General features: G+C 38.9%; 1 protein-coding gene across 5 annotated transcripts in view; it reads right to left on the bottom strand.

Annotated features, from left to right (window-relative positions):
• Window positions 1-15,435, bottom strand: part of SOAT1 (sterol O-acyltransferase 1) — a 65,296-nt gene that overhangs the window by 4,785 nt on the left and 45,076 nt on the right. For all 5 annotated transcript variants that reach the window (XM_029935157.1, XM_029935156.1, XM_029935154.1 and 2 more), the window contains 9 exons: window positions 13,755-13,862; window positions 12,583-12,865; window positions 11,810-11,888; window positions 11,215-11,296; window positions 10,895-10,940; window positions 10,214-10,343; window positions 7,678-7,775; window positions 6,444-6,542; window positions 5,037-5,172 (listed from right to left, as the gene is read on the bottom strand). In XM_029935157.1, coding sequence (XP_029791017.1) covers window positions 5,037-5,172; window positions 6,444-6,542; window positions 7,678-7,775; window positions 10,214-10,343; window positions 10,895-10,940; window positions 11,215-11,296; window positions 11,810-11,888; window positions 12,583-12,865; window positions 13,755-13,862 — 1,061 coding nt within the window. The remainder of the gene's footprint in view (window positions 1-5,036; window positions 5,173-6,443; window positions 6,543-7,677; window positions 7,776-10,213; window positions 10,344-10,894; window positions 10,941-11,214; window positions 11,297-11,809; window positions 11,889-12,582; window positions 12,866-13,754; window positions 13,863-15,435) is intronic.

The following is a 15,435-nucleotide window of genomic DNA, read 5'->3' as shown; positions in this document are numbered from 1 at the left end:
GTGTGAAAGTTTGACTTCTTCTTTGCCAATCTGGATGCCTTTTATTTTTGTTATGATTGCTGAGGCTAGGACTTCCAATACTGTGCTGAACAACAGTGGCGAGAGTGGACATCCCTGTTGCGTCCTTGACTTTAGGGGGAAAGCTCTCAGTTTTTCCCCAAAGATGGTATGAGCTGTAGGACTTTCATATATGATCTTTAAGATGTTGAAGTCAGTTCCTTCTATACCTAGTTTCTCAGGGGGGGGTTATCTCAAAGAGATGCTGTATTTTGTCATGTGCTTTTTCTGCATTTGATATTTTCTGCATGATCATATGGTTCTTATCCTTTCTTCTATTATGACATATATCACATTGATTGATTTGCAATTACTGAACCAGCCCTACAGCCCATGAGTAAATCCCACTTGATCATGGTGAATAACCCTTTTAATGTGCTGCTGAATTTGATTTGCTAGTACCTTGATGAGAATTTTTGAATCCACGTTCATCAGGGATGCTGGCCTTTTATTTCTCCTTTTTATGGAGTCTTTATCTGGTTTTGGAATAACGGTAATGCTGGCTTCAAAGAATGAGTTTAGAAGCTTTCCTTCCAGTTCTATTTTTTGGAACAATTTGAGGAGAATAGTTATGAATTCTGCTTTAAGTGTCTGGTAGAGTTCCCCTGGGAAGCCGTCTGGCCCAGGACTCTTATTTGTTGGGAGATTTTTGATAAGTGATTCAATTTCTTTGCTGGTTATGGGCCTGCTCAAATTTTCTATTTCTTCCTGTTTCTGTTTTGGTAGTGTGTGTTTCTAGAAATTTGTCCATTTCTTCCAGATTGCCCAGTGTGTTGGCCTATAATTTTTCATAGTATTCTCTTATAATTATGTGTATTTCTCTTGGTTGTGATTTTTCCTCTTTCATTCATGATTCTACCTATTTGGGTCCTTTCTCGTTTCTTTTTGGTAAGTCTGGCGAGGGGTTCATCCATTTTGTTTATTCTTTCAAAGAACCAGCATTTAGTTTCATTGATCTGTTACTCTATTTGTTTTTCTGTATCACTTATTTCTGCTCTAATCTTTATTATGCCCCTTCTTCTGCTGGCTTTAGGCTTTATTTGCTGTTCCTTTCCTAGTTCTCTTGGTGTAAAGTTAGGTTGTGTATTTGTGACCTTTCTTGCTTCTTGAGATAGGCCTGAAATGCCATGTACCTTCTTCATAAAACTGCCTTTGCATATCCCAAAGGGTTTAGACTGTCATGTTTTCATTTAAAATACCTTCCATGTTTTGTTTCGCTTATTATTTCTTCTTTAATTTCCTGGTTAACTCATTCATTCTTTATGTGATCTACTCTGGAAAATGTTCCATGTGCACTCAAGAAGAATGTACGTTCTGCTACTTTAGGATGAAATGTTCTTAATATATCTGTTAAGTCCATCCTGCCTGTGTGTCACTCAAAGCCACTGTTTCCTTGTTGATTTTCTGCTTAGATGATCTGTCCATTGCTATTAAGTGAGGTATTAATGTCCCCTACCATAATGGCATTATCAATGAGTTTCTTTATGTTATTAATTGATATATATATACATTTGGGTGCTCCCACCCTAAGAGTATAGTTATAACTGTTAGATTTTTCTTTAAAAAACTTTTTTTAAACATTGATTTATTATTGAGAAAGAGAGACAGAGCATGAGTAGAAGAGGGGCAGAGAGAGGGAGACCCAGAATCCGAAGCAGACTCCAGGCTCTGAGCTGTCAGCACAGAGCCCAATGTTGGGCTCAAACCTACAAACTGTGGGATCATGATCTGAGCTGAAGTTGGACTCTTCACTGACTGAGCCACCCAGGTGCCCCACAACTGTTAGATTTTCTTGTTGGACAGACCTGCTAACTATGAAATAATGCTCTACTTCAGCTCTAGTTTGTCTAATATATGTACTGCTATTCTGGCTGTCTTTTAACCTCCATCAGCATGAGAGATGGTTTACCCCCTCACTTTCAATCTGCAGGTGTCTTGAGGTCTAAAATGCTCTTGTAGGCAGCCTATAGATGGATCTTGTTTTCTAATCCATTCTGATACCCTATATCTTTTGGTTGGAGCATTCAGTCCATTTACATTCTGAGTAATTATTGAAAAATATGAGGTTAGTGCCATTGTGTTACATGTAGAGTTGGGTGTTTCTTGGTGATGTTCTCTGGTCCTCTGTAGTCTTTGTTGCTTTGGTCTTTTTGTTTTTTCCCCTCCACTCAGACTCCCTTAAGTTTCTTCAGGGTGGTTTAGTGGTCATGAACTCCTTTAGTTTTTGTCTGGGAAAGTTTTTCTTTTTAAGTTTATTTATTTATTTTTAATGAGAGAGGGTGGGGAGGGGCAGAGAGTGAGAGAGAGTCCCAGGCAGGATCCACACTGTCAACATAAGAGTCCAACGCAGGGCCTAAAGTCATGAAGCATGAGATCATGACCCGATCCAAAGTCAGACAGTTAACCAAGTGAGCCACCTCAGCGTCCCTGTCTGGGAAACTCTTCATCTTTCTTCCTATTCTTAATGACAGCCTTGCTGGATAAAGCATTCCTGGCTGCATATTTTCCCCATTCAGCACACTGAATATTTCCTGCTCATCACTTCTGGCCTGCAAAGTTTCAGTGGACAGGTCTGCTGCTAACCTTAGGTGTCTATCTTTAAGGTTAAGGATTTTTGTCCCTAGCTGCTTTCAGATTTCTCTTTATGTTAGTATTATACAAGTTTCACTATGATATATCATGGTGTTGACCTGTTTTTGTTGATTTGGGGGCAGTTCTCTGTCCCTTAGACTCAGATGCCTGTTTCCTTCCCCAGATTAGGGAAGTTCTCAGCTACAATTTGTTCAGATAAACCTTCTGCCCCTTTTTCCCATTCTTCTTCTGGGACTTTATGATATGGATATTCTTTTGTTTCATGGGATCATTTATAGTTTTCTGAGTCTTCCCTTGTGATCTAATACATTCCTTTCCCTCTTTATTTCAGCTTCATTATTTTCAGTAATTTTATCTTATCACCTATTCTCTCCTCTGCTTCTTCGATCCTCATTTTCATTGTATCCAGTTTGTTTTGCATCTCAGTTACAGGATCTTTTATTTCAGCATCACTAGCTCTTAGGTCTTTGATCTCTGAAGCAAGGGTTCCCTGGTGTCTTCTAGGGTTTTGCAAGCCCAGTGGGTAGTCTTATGACTCTTGTTTTCAATTCTTGTTCAGATATATTGCTTATGTGTATTTTGAGTAGGTCCCTACCTATGATTTCTTTTTGACCTTTCCTTTCGGGAGAATTCCTCTGTCTTGTCACTTTGGCCAAGTTTCTGCCTTTTGTGTGTTTTTAAAGCCTGTTACATTTCCTGCATCTAAGACTAATGCTATGTTAAAAAGGAGTCATACACTGTCCAGGCCCTGGCACTTGCAGAAGTGTTTCTGGTGTATGCTATGTGGCACCTGGCTGCCCTTTCCCACCGGCCAGCCCTCTGCAGAGCTCCTCCTTGCCTGCAGTGAGGGAATGTTTGGACCTTTAACTGGGGGTGCTTTGATTTGTTTGTTGAAGTACCCTTGAAAAAAAGGAGAAGAGGGGGAAAGCCAGATCCCAAAAAGACAGAAAAGGAAAGGAAACAACAACAACATCATCAACAAAAAACAAACAGAATCAAGAAACTATAAGGCTGATTCCAAACAAAAAGAAAGGAAAAACAATGGAAAAAAGAAAAGAACAACAAAAAAAAAGAGAAAATAAAAAAATAAAAACAACGAACAAGAATCTATAAGCCTGATTCCGAAAGAAAAAAAAAGAACTGCAGGTGTCATTGTCAAGCACTTGATTTTCAGTTCTCCTGGTGCATGTGCTGGTCTCGAGGAAAGCCAGCTGCCTTGGGTCAGTCAGTCTTGCTCCAGTAAATAAGCAGTTGCCAGGCACGGAGGGGCGGGGTTTGGTGTGAGCAGGTCCTGCCTCCACCGGGAGCTGCTGTGTTTTTCTCTGAAGTCCCCCAGTGTTGGTGTTGAGGGGGGGATGGTGTCACCCCAATCTCTTGACCCTGGATTGGAGATCTCACACTTCCTGGTATCCAGGCAGCCCTCACCGAATAGCGAATAGCGAATAGGGAGGGAAGGCAGTGTGCCCTGTGCTACAACTATCCTGAGCCTTCTCCTTGCAAGCAGCTGGGATTCAAAACCCAAAGTCTTAAAGGACCCAGCACCAAGCAGATCTGCTCCCCTCCCCTGGAGCAGAGCCTCTCTACCCTGCTGATGAAAGGCCTTTGGCTGTCACCTACAGGGTCTTTAGTCCTCGGGGAGGCAATAAACCCTCTTCCAAGAGTACTCATTGCTTCCCAATAAGCCCTAAAAATCTCTACACCATCTATACACTCCGGGACCAACTCCCTCCTCCCCAGGAAAGCACACCAGCAGCTCCACTCCAAAGAAAGTTGTGCACTTCCAAAGCCTCAAGGGTTTGCGCTCCAACCACAGTTTGCAAACAAACAAAACAGGACACTCGGTACTTCTCGCTCCCCAGTCCGTGGTCCAGAGGTTTTTCTCTAGTGCTAATCCAATGTCACACTTTCTTTTTTTTTTTTTTTTAAGATTCTCCATTACTATATATTTTTTTTATTTTCTTTTTTATAATATTTTATTGTCAAATTGTTTTCCATACAACACCCAGTGCTCTTCCCCTTAAGTGCCCTCCACCATCACCACCACCTCTTTTTCACTTTCTTAATCCTCCCCCTCCTTTTGTCTCTCCATGGAAAGGGTTCCTTCCCTTCCAGGGCACTGCACTGCCGTTTTCCTTTCCCCCAATTCACTTCCACACACCTTGCATCTGCCAAATTGTCTCCCTCCAACTGTGGAGATCCTTCTGCCACTCCACAGATCAATTTCCTGGGGGTTTCAAGTGACCTGACCTCAGCACTAGCTGTGTTCGAGGGACGAGGAAAGCCCAGGGTCCCCCTACTTCTCCACCATCTTAACCCCCCTCCATGTAGCCTTCTATTTTCTAAATTTCTCTTTTATCTTGATACTCACAGCGTGCCAAGATACTTACTTCCAAAGAACATGAAGAGCACGAAAAGCACTGGATAGAAAAAGTTCAAGCACACAGCCAAGGCATACTCATGCACTACAGCAGACACAGCAAAGACAGCTAACATAGCAGCCCACCTGAATCTCTTCGTGAAAAACTAGGGTAAAAGGAGAATATGAAAATTAATTTTTTAAAAAGTATTTAAACATGAACTATATCTAGCTGACCCTTGATTTTCTTAATAACATTTCCTTTTCTCTAGCTTACTTTACTGTAAGAATATAGTATGTAATAATACATACAACATACAAAACACACATCAGCCAACTATTTATGTTATCAGTAAGGCTTCCAGCTAATAGTAGGTGATTAGTAGTTAAGTTTTGGGGGACTCAAAAATTATATGCAGATTTGTGACTGTGTTGGAGGGTCTGCACCCCAACCCTTGTGTTGTACAAGAGTTAACTGTATATAAGACTTATAATTATCACATGCTGAAGGCACCTGTTTAATTATGTTTATATTTGATTTTTCTGACCTACTCCTTGGATTAAATGAAAGGTAATGAAATAATTACAAAAAATATCTTTCTTAAGAATCCTTATTTTACTAAAATGAGGCATTGTCAAAACCATTAACACTGAAGGATCTCGGCATATTTCAAAAACTTATTTGTAACTTCTATTTGTAAGTCACTACCATAGACCACAGTTTTCATAAATAAATGGACACATCAAATCTCAACCTTTAGAGTAACACTGTATGGTAGATAGGACAAGCATCCTCCCCATTTTCACAGATAACTGAACTATGAGTTATTTAGAAGGAAGTGACGACATGCCTTGTCCATAAGCGAAACTATACTTATAAACGAAAGAACACTCGACTACGTGCTATCTGCACCACCTCATGCTATCACTTAACCAAATAGTGCCTTACTTAATAAAATAATATTAAAACTAAAATCTGCAATCCAGAGATACCAGCGTGAATCCATTAGGAGATTCAAGATTACACTTCCTCAGTCTAAATACATTCTGTTCTAAAGAATGTCTCAAACACATAAGTGTTTCCCTCTTTTAGCAAAGAAACAAAAACAAAACCAGATAGATTATTTGTTGGCAATGAGATTCAAAAAAAAATGATCCATTACTGGTGGATCATTTCAACTTCTCCAAATACCTCCATGCAGACTTACTGTACCCCTGTGAAATAAAACCCAAAGCAAAACCATGGTATTAGAGCTAGTAACTGTACATACAGGTCTCTGAGGAGTAGTTTCAAAGCATAAGGTTTCTTAGACATAAGCCTAAATGGCCCACAGCGAACTGAAGACAACTAAGTATAACTTCTTCCCGCTGCACAATACTAACACTTTCTGGAAAAGAATTTCCCTGTCTTGAACATCAACTACATCTTGCTGCTTACCCAGAGAAAGTCCTTGTAAGCATAGTAATATAGCCAGTCATGAACCACCACATTCCAGGTCCTGTAATAGTTAGCATATGATGTAGAGTTCCACCAGTCCTGAGGGAAAAAAAGCAAAGGTTCAGAAGTACACACATACGCACACACATACGCAGAGAACCAAAGCAAACTCCCTGAAGGTTCCTGAAGGACAAACACATACAACATAATATCCAGTGTGTTATAATCTGTTAGTCCATACACTCATGTCAGAAAAACCTTAAAAGGCATTTTTGTTATTAGTGTTCAATATGACATTAATTCTAGTTCTATATATGATGAAGTCCCTAAGTTTATTTTGTCTCATTATTAGAAAAGTTATGATAGAAGATACTGAACATAGAGAATTACTAAATCTAAAGTTCATCTAAATAGCAAATCCCCTTACCTTGCTAAAACACAAGAAGAGAATTCTAAGGTCATGTAGACTTAGTGTGAAAACCTGAAGAGCTGCCCACTGGTACCACAAGTGACAAAATTTACGTTGTAAAAGGAGTGAGACAATGGTTACCTGCAAGTCCCAGTGCCCCTTCACACATGTCTTGCTCCCTACTGTAAGATCAAACCAATGGAATCAGACAGCGACAATTACAGCCCACACTCCTAGTTTCTTTGAGAAAGAACTAGAAGGCGTTGGGTGTTCCCAGATGAACCACGAGCAAACCAACCTCCAGAGGGCTTTAGGCGAGTCACAGAACACTGTGAGCAGCTCTTGCTTGTGTGAAGCTCAATTCCAACTTTACAAGTGTAAGAATATGATTTTAAGGATAATGAATGCCTTTCAAAGTAAAGGAGGGGAAAAGTAATTTCCTTTAGGAACCATTCAACCATCTAACATAATTTGCTAATAAGATCACGCCTACAGCACCAGAGCCAATGTCCAATGAATCATCAGCAAAGTCTCATGACACCCTCTGGACACATAGTGTCCCCTTCCGCCATCAACACAGGTACCAGGAGACACTTTACGCTTTACTACAGGAGCAGATGTTAGAGTTACAAGATATGGCTGTGAGGCTGTGCTAACTATAGCAGTATCAGAATTACAGACTGAATGTTGGTAAAACTTCTGGAAAAAGAATGTTTATGTTTATGTCAGAAAGCTAGTAGCCAACAATGCTCAAATACTTAACAATGAAGGCGTAACTATGTAAGTAAAATGTGCAAAGCAAAGAGAAGCCCAAGTATACATTACCCTATAAAACATCCTGTCACCAAAGCATAACATCTCAGCAAAGGCATTGAGCCAGCAGTGCAAAAAGGCAAAAAACATAAGGAACAGTATCAGCACACCTAAAAATAAAATTAACAGTATTAAAAGTCTTTCCAAATAGTTCATATACCTAGCAGTTATTTTTTTTAATGCTTATTTATTTTTTAAAGAGCGCATGCACGAGTGAGAGAGGGGCAGAGAGAGAGGGAGAGAGGATCTCAAGCGGACTCTGTGCTGCCAGCAGAGAGCCCAACGTATGGCTCAACCTCATGAACCACAAGATCATGACCTGAGTGAAAGTCGGACGCTTAACCGACTGAGCTACTGAGGCGCCCCCCAGCAATTTTATGTTAATTTTATTTTAATTTTAATTTTAGAAAGCAATAACTAACTTCCAAAAAGGTTTCACGATAAAAAGAGAAAAAAAAGTTGTTAAGTTTATTTTGAGAGGGAGTGCAAGTGGGGGAGGGGCAGAGAGAGAGGAAGAGAGAGAGAATCCCAAGCAGGCTCCACACTGTCAGCACAGAGCCTGATGTGGGGCTCGAACTCACAAACCGTGAGATTATGGCCTGAGCCAATATCAGACACTTAACCAACTGAGCCACCCAGGTACCCCATGACCCAGCCTGTTTTTAATAGAAATGCCATCGAGGCATTTCTATTGCCTAGATGGAGCCTGCTTCAGATTCTTTTTCTCCCTCTCTCTCTCTCTGCCCCTCCCCTGGTCACACTCTTCCTCCCTCCCTCCCTCCCTCCCTCTCTCTCTCTCTCAAAAATAAACATTAAAAAAATTAAAAGAAAAAAGAAATGCCTCAACATACAGCCTAACTTGGTACCCCAGGCCTTTTAAAATCTGACTCTTATGCATTCCTCTAAATCAGCTGCTTAAAACTGATGGAGATTTTGGGGCACCTGGATGGCTCAGTTGGTTGAGCACCCAACTTCAGCTCAGGTCATAATCTTCAGCTCAGGCTCATGAGTTCAAGCCCTGCGTCAGGCTCTGTGCTGACAGCTCAGAGTCTGGAGCCTGCTTTGAAATCTGTGTCTCCCTCTCTCTGCCCCTCCCCCACGCACACTGTCTCTCTCTCTCTCTCTCTCTCAAAAATAAATAAGATTAAAAAAATTTTTTAAAACAACAAAAACTGAGGGAAATTTTGCTCCCCCAAGAATATCTGACAATTCTGGAAACGTTTCATGGTCACAACTCAAGGGATAGGCGCTGTACTGCTGGTATCTAATTACAGAGGTGGGGGTGTTGCTAAATATCCTACAATACACAAGACAGCCTGCCCATGGTTATCCTGCCCAAAATATCCAAAGTGACCAAGTTAACTGACTGCCCAGTCTACTCCAGTGAGGTAAACACCATAACTGGACCTCTGCTGTTCTAAAATCCCCCATGCCTTTGCCTGCATCCCACTACCCAGAAGCCCATTTCCACCACTTCTCTGCCAGACACCAAGCTGTTTTTAATACTCAGTATTAAATGTCATGTCCAATATGATACAAAGTTCATCAGTACTTTGTTCATCCTACCTAAGTATCATATGTAACAACGTTATGATATACATTACGTTATACTATAAAATATTCATTTATATGCCTGCCCCTTTCATTCACCTGTTTATTCAAAAAAATAAAAAAATATTTATGGAGCATCTACTACATATTACACAACATTAGAAAGACTATGATTGGCTGATTGGCTGTAAGACACAATCCTTGATCTCAAGGAATTGCAGCCTAGTGAGGAAGATTGCATTTAATACATATTCTATTAGAGAGACTGATAAAATAATTTATTGGAGTAAATCTTGGGGGACAATCAGAAAGGGTTACCTAAGAGCCTGGGAGAGAAAAAGGAAGAAAGAAGGTAATGGAAAACATTACCAACATTTAAGCAGTAGAGAAAAAAGAAAGTAAGTAAATATAATTAAACTGCAAGCTTCCAGAGAGTAGAGTATGTATGTCCTGTTCACTTCTAGGTCTTCAGCACCTGGCACATAATAGGTACTCATATATCTCTAGAAAAAAAATAAGTGGAATGAATGAACTTAGAAGATAGAGGTATGGCCAGAAAGACAGGAGAGTAAGAATGAGTGGCAAGAGATTTTCTAATGTGGTCAACAGCATCCAACCACTGCTTCCTGGAGAGGAAATTTCTACCAAATTTAGAATCAGGAGGTTACTAGTGATTTCAATAAAGGCCATGTCGGTGGCCTGGATGGATTAGGAGCAAGATTACAGTGAACTGGAGAGTGAACGGGAAGATCAGGCGTAAATATGAACTATCTACAGTCACAGAAAGCAAAACTTGAGTGAGAGTCAGAAGACAAATGGAAAGACTGGGCTGAAACTGGAAGCATATTCACTTATGAGACAGAAAGAGGGTGAGATGGGTACAGATGTCCAGATGAGTTCACAGCAAAAAACAGGTAAATCAAAAGCGTGCATATACGATAGGCCTCTTTTTCCTTACAACTGCATCAACAGCCACATTAACTAGTATCCACGTTACCTGGCAAGATGGAATTGAATACGCAGAGGACCAGAACGCGAGCGCTGAAGGGCTCCTGTTTGATATTCCGAAACAAGGGGGCGCAGAGCCTTTCAAAGATGTAGTACATATAAAAAAGGCAACCAAAAACCTGGAAAATAAAATGACATAATGATGGCTTGATAAGGAAAGAATGATGTTTTTATTTATATTCCATTTACATTCCATTTAATGTCACTATATACACTTGCCAAGCTGCAATCCTTCACAGATTTTACTCACGCCTAGTTTCTATCATACCTTTTCCCAGGCCTTTCCCAAACGACGTACTAACCCCTTGGAACCTGCTTTTCCAGGAACCTGCTTTTCCTGCTACATGAAACCCAGAACAGAAGAACTTATTTCATAAATGGGTATTTGGCTGAGACAAGATTTTAAAATGGAAACTTCTGGGATTGATGATTCTTATGAATCAAGCTATGCCTACACATATATATCCCCAACTAAAAAACCATGAGTGGAGGGGGAAATTAATGTAGATGCTGTACTGGTAATAGTTTAAAAGACTTCAGAAAGAATTCTAGAGTCCCCAGCAGACAGGAATTTACCAACACTTTAAAAAAGATTAAATTAGCATTGTTAATTTGAATCCCCATCTCCCACCTATCAACAAACCTCAGGTGGTTAAAGAAAAAAATTCACCTGTAAAAACTGCATTGCAACATAACCCCATCTTACAGTGGGAGTCCTAAAAAAGGAAGAAACAAAGTAAGTTTTCTAAAGAAAGTAAATGAACACAGAACATCATTTCTGGCATAGGAATGCCTGCATAATTCTGTCAAGAATTACTGTAATCAAATTGGATTGCTAGAATCATCATTTGGGGCTTTCCCATGCCAGCATGAGAATTAAAACTCCTCCTATACTCTTTGTAACCCTATACCAACTGGCCCCTGCCTCCTGCCCCGCCACAGGCTACACTTCTGGTGCTCAACATACTTCTAACCTCACATCACCATTACCTAGGATAGTTGTCGCGGTAAATGAGGGTAGGAGCAAACAGGAAGTACAAATACTGGTTGACTGTGGGCACCGGAACAGTCTCTGGTAAAGGAAAACTATGGTTAGATCAGACACTCTTCCATTTCTCCTGGCAAAACTAAGAGAGAAATAAGAAAGCACACAATAGGGAAGAATAAAATGACTTCTCTTAGTCCATGTCACTTCTTTCTGATCTCCCCAAATGAAGACTTCTTATTCTTATACGGATTCAATACTACCAATCCGTCTAAACTAAGTTATTCCTGTGACTTAGAAATACCTTCTAAAGTTTGAAGCAGCAATTCAAAGGGTAAGTACACATGGTTGTAATGAGTCTATTAACATCCTATAAAAATAAGACGAAGTGTAAGAGTCTGGTGATCAATGTTTTTCAATTGTAGGTACAAAGGTAAAATGGGAACAATCAGGAAACAGTAAGACAGTCTTCCAAATCAGTATGGATCCTACATATTTGAAATCGGACATAATGTCTATAGAATGTAATATGCCATCCCACTAGATACCAAAGGTTGAAATATTCTATTGAATAATCCTTGACCTAATGAAATTACATACTTGATTTCTCCTTAGCTGAATTTAGTACCCGAGGCACATTCTCTCTGACAAATGAATAGGCCTTCATTATGAAACGAATCTACAAAAGGAGGGGGGGAAAAGATAAATTTTCTACCATTGTCTTGTCTCCATAAGCAACCCCAGAACAGCTCTAGATTAAAATCATATAAAGAACTTCCTAATTTTGCATACACCAACTCAAGTTCACTTTTATGGGAAAAAACAAATGAAAAACAAACTCTAAAGGAAGACATGTTATTACTCAAATTATTTTGCATCTAACAGCATTGTCTATTACAAGTATGTTACAGTAAGAAGTGAAAAGCCTAATTCAGAGAAAGTCTCCTGAAACAGTCCTTCCTGTTAGTCACACAGAGCATTATAGACAGCCGATGTTCAAGTCATAAAATTCTAGAGACTATAAACAAAATGCATCCTTTATTCAGATGGGAACAGTTTATATGACAGAACAACAAATAGAATACCTCAAAGGTAGAGTTTGTAATTTAAATAACTTCTACACGTGTTCAAGAACAAAATTTGAATTCATCCAGCACAGTTCAATATAATTTCATTACCAAAAATCAGAGGACACTGAAACTATTATGAATTTTAAAAGATGAGATGATGTAGTTTACTGCTTTAATTTTATAAATAATAGCTCAGAGAACCAGATAGAAAAATGTATCCAACTAATACAACTAAAAATAACAGAACATCAGTATTATTTTAACTAAGCACAGCACTGCATTGGGCAACATTCAAAACCTTACCTGTTCCAATATAACAATTAACCGGGAAGCTGGTGGTAGTGTATAAGCTAATGCAACGTATGTTGGTCCCAAACCTAGAACTCCCATCAGGAAGCCCACGAAAAAGAAGGCGTGGATGAGAGAATGGAGCACTGCATGAGAACTCTGGCTGTAGCCTCTGGCCCAACGTTGAAAGAGGAAATAGGGGACTGCAAGTGTACTCAAAAACATGGTCCACCATGTCCACATAGCAATAGGAAATTTGCCAAAAGCATAAGAAATGAGACTGAACTCAAGCACCAGCCTAGGGAGAAGCACACAGAGAAAGAACATAAAAGCATATTTTTAACATGCGTCGATTCACAGAATCCAAAACTTTCAGACCTAAAACTCGGAACCTTAGGAAACACAATCTACTAATCTACTCTAGTCAGGGAGGTAACGGCTGTGCTAGACAGAGAACTACTCCGGCCTCTGCTTCACACTGTATCCCAACAACAAATTTTCTAAAAGCCCTAAGATAATATAGTCATTGAACACAGGGTACCCAAGATAACCTAAAAGAATAAAACTAAACTTCTCAGTGATTAAATTCTAACATTAATAAATTTTAAGTTCTAAGATAGTCTAAAGTTAATATCTAAAGAATTCAAATAGCAATCACTGTTATGTCCAAAAGATGATTTTTAAGAATAGGAATAATTCACAAATCCACTAATATGCTATTATACCATTATCTCAAAATGTGATTTTCTAATAATGCACATAATTCAATGTATGATTACCACCCTATCATTTTTAATGTTACAGTTTCATTTTTACATTAAAAAGAAATGTTTTTCAAGCAGTAAATGCCGATAAGCTACTTATTTCTACCAACAACCTGAAATGCATACCATATTAGAAAATTGATAAATTGTATATACAAAATTCTCCCATTTAGGAAAGTTACTTAGAAACTGCTAATAATGGAATACTAAAAAAGACCATTTTAAAAATAAAAATAATAAAACTTCTAATATTCCATTTAGTTATGCTCTTTGGGAGAGAGAAATCTCACCCTCCAATGATCTGCTTTGGGATTTTCTGAAGCAAACTTAACCAAATCACCAAAATTAACCAGAATTTAAATATAATGAAAGCTCCCAACACCCCAGGCTGGAACTAGCCAAACCTTCTTTTTCTTGTCTTACCTTCCTTCATCAATGTAATCTACTACCAGTGTGCTGAGGATAAAGAGAATGAGCAGGGCAATAAACATGTGGTATATTGTTCTGATGTGGTCCACCTCAAACAGCTCACTGTAAATGTAGTTCAAACAAATAAATTATCAATATTTAATTTTAAAACTCCACATATTAAAGACTTAAGGCAGTTTGGCAGGGGGTTAATGTACCCTTGAATAGTAATCATGAGCAAGCATCTCTAATAGTAATCACAGAATATTAAACCTGAAGCAGAGACATTCAATGACATGACCAAGGTGAAAACTTAATGTAAAAGTTTAGGATAAAGCTCTTCCTAACAAAATGATACTGCCTTCTAGAAATAGCATGGATATCAATATTTAAAACAAATGATGGGTATTGTTGAAAACCTGCCAGAAGTGGCTGTTTTGTAGGTGGGCAAAAGGCACTGAAAACAGGAAACATAAAAGCTATTCCAAAGATTAACAAATCTTTTAAATCCTATTCTTACATTCCACTGCCTACACTTAACTTACATTAGGTGCTATCTATTTCTAAGATGTTAAGATTCACATGCATATGAGGTGCCTGGGTGGCTCAGTCCGTTGAGCATCCAACTTTGGCTCAGGTTGTGATCTCACCGGTTGTGAGTTCAAGCCCCAGATGGGGCTCACTGTTATCACACAGAACCTGCTTTGGATCCTCTGTCCCCCTCCTTCCCCCTCACCCGGTCTCTGCCCCTCCCCTGCTTGCACACTCTCTCTCTCAATAATAAGCAAAAACATAAAGATTCACATGTATGTATTTCTATAATGATGATAATCAACCACAACCCTACATATCTGTAAACTTAATCATTTACAAATGCTTTTACTTTCTATCCTCACTGATCTTTTCATTTAAGATAGGGCTACTCTTAAAATATAGCAATGACTTTCTAGATAACATTTTCTTAAATAGGTATTTTTTATATTTGACTAAAACAAGTTTGTTTAGCTTTGTTTTTGCAAGATGTATGCTCATCATTGGAGCGCCTAGGTGGCTCACTCAGTTAAGCATTTGACTTTGGCTCAGGTCTTGATCTTGCAGTTCATGAGTTTGAAGCCCACATCAGGCTCTGAGCTGCTTCAGATTCTGTGTTTCCCTGTCTCTCTGCCTCTCCCCTGCTTTCACTCTCTCTCCCTTTCAAAACTAAATAAACATTAGGGGCGCCTGGGTGGCTCAGTAGGTTGAGCATCTGACTTCGGTTCAGGTCATGATCTTGTGGTTCGTGAGTTCAAGCCCTTATCAGGCTCTCTGCTGACAGCTCAGAGCCTGGAGCCTGCTTTGAATTCTCCCTCTCTCTCTGCCCCTCCATACTGACACTCTGAGTCTCTATCTCTCTCAAAAATAAACATTTAAAAGATAAACATTAAAAAAAAGAATTAAAAAAATGTATGCTAATCATCTAAATAACTTTTCTTTTTTTTTTACCATCATATTTACCATTTTATTTTTATTTTTTTTACTTTATAAAGTTTCATATTTTTTTAACATATGCAATTATTTTCCATCATTTACAATACAGTAGTTGCAATGACACTCAAAACAGAAAAGCAAAGTAAAAAATCAAAACACCAACTTCTGTTTCATGTAATTAGACTTATACAGAAATTAGAAGGTTAAGTAACAACTAGTTAATCACCTA

The sequence above is a fragment of the Suricata suricatta genome, chromosome 3, assembly GCF_006229205.1.
Source record: "Suricata suricatta isolate VVHF042 chromosome 3, meerkat_22Aug2017_6uvM2_HiC, whole genome shotgun sequence".
NCBI classification, from domain to species: domain Eukaryota; kingdom Metazoa; phylum Chordata; class Mammalia; order Carnivora; family Herpestidae; genus Suricata; species Suricata suricatta.
Note: the sequence above shows the minus strand (reverse complement) of the source record. Positions and strands in the feature narration are given on the sequence as shown.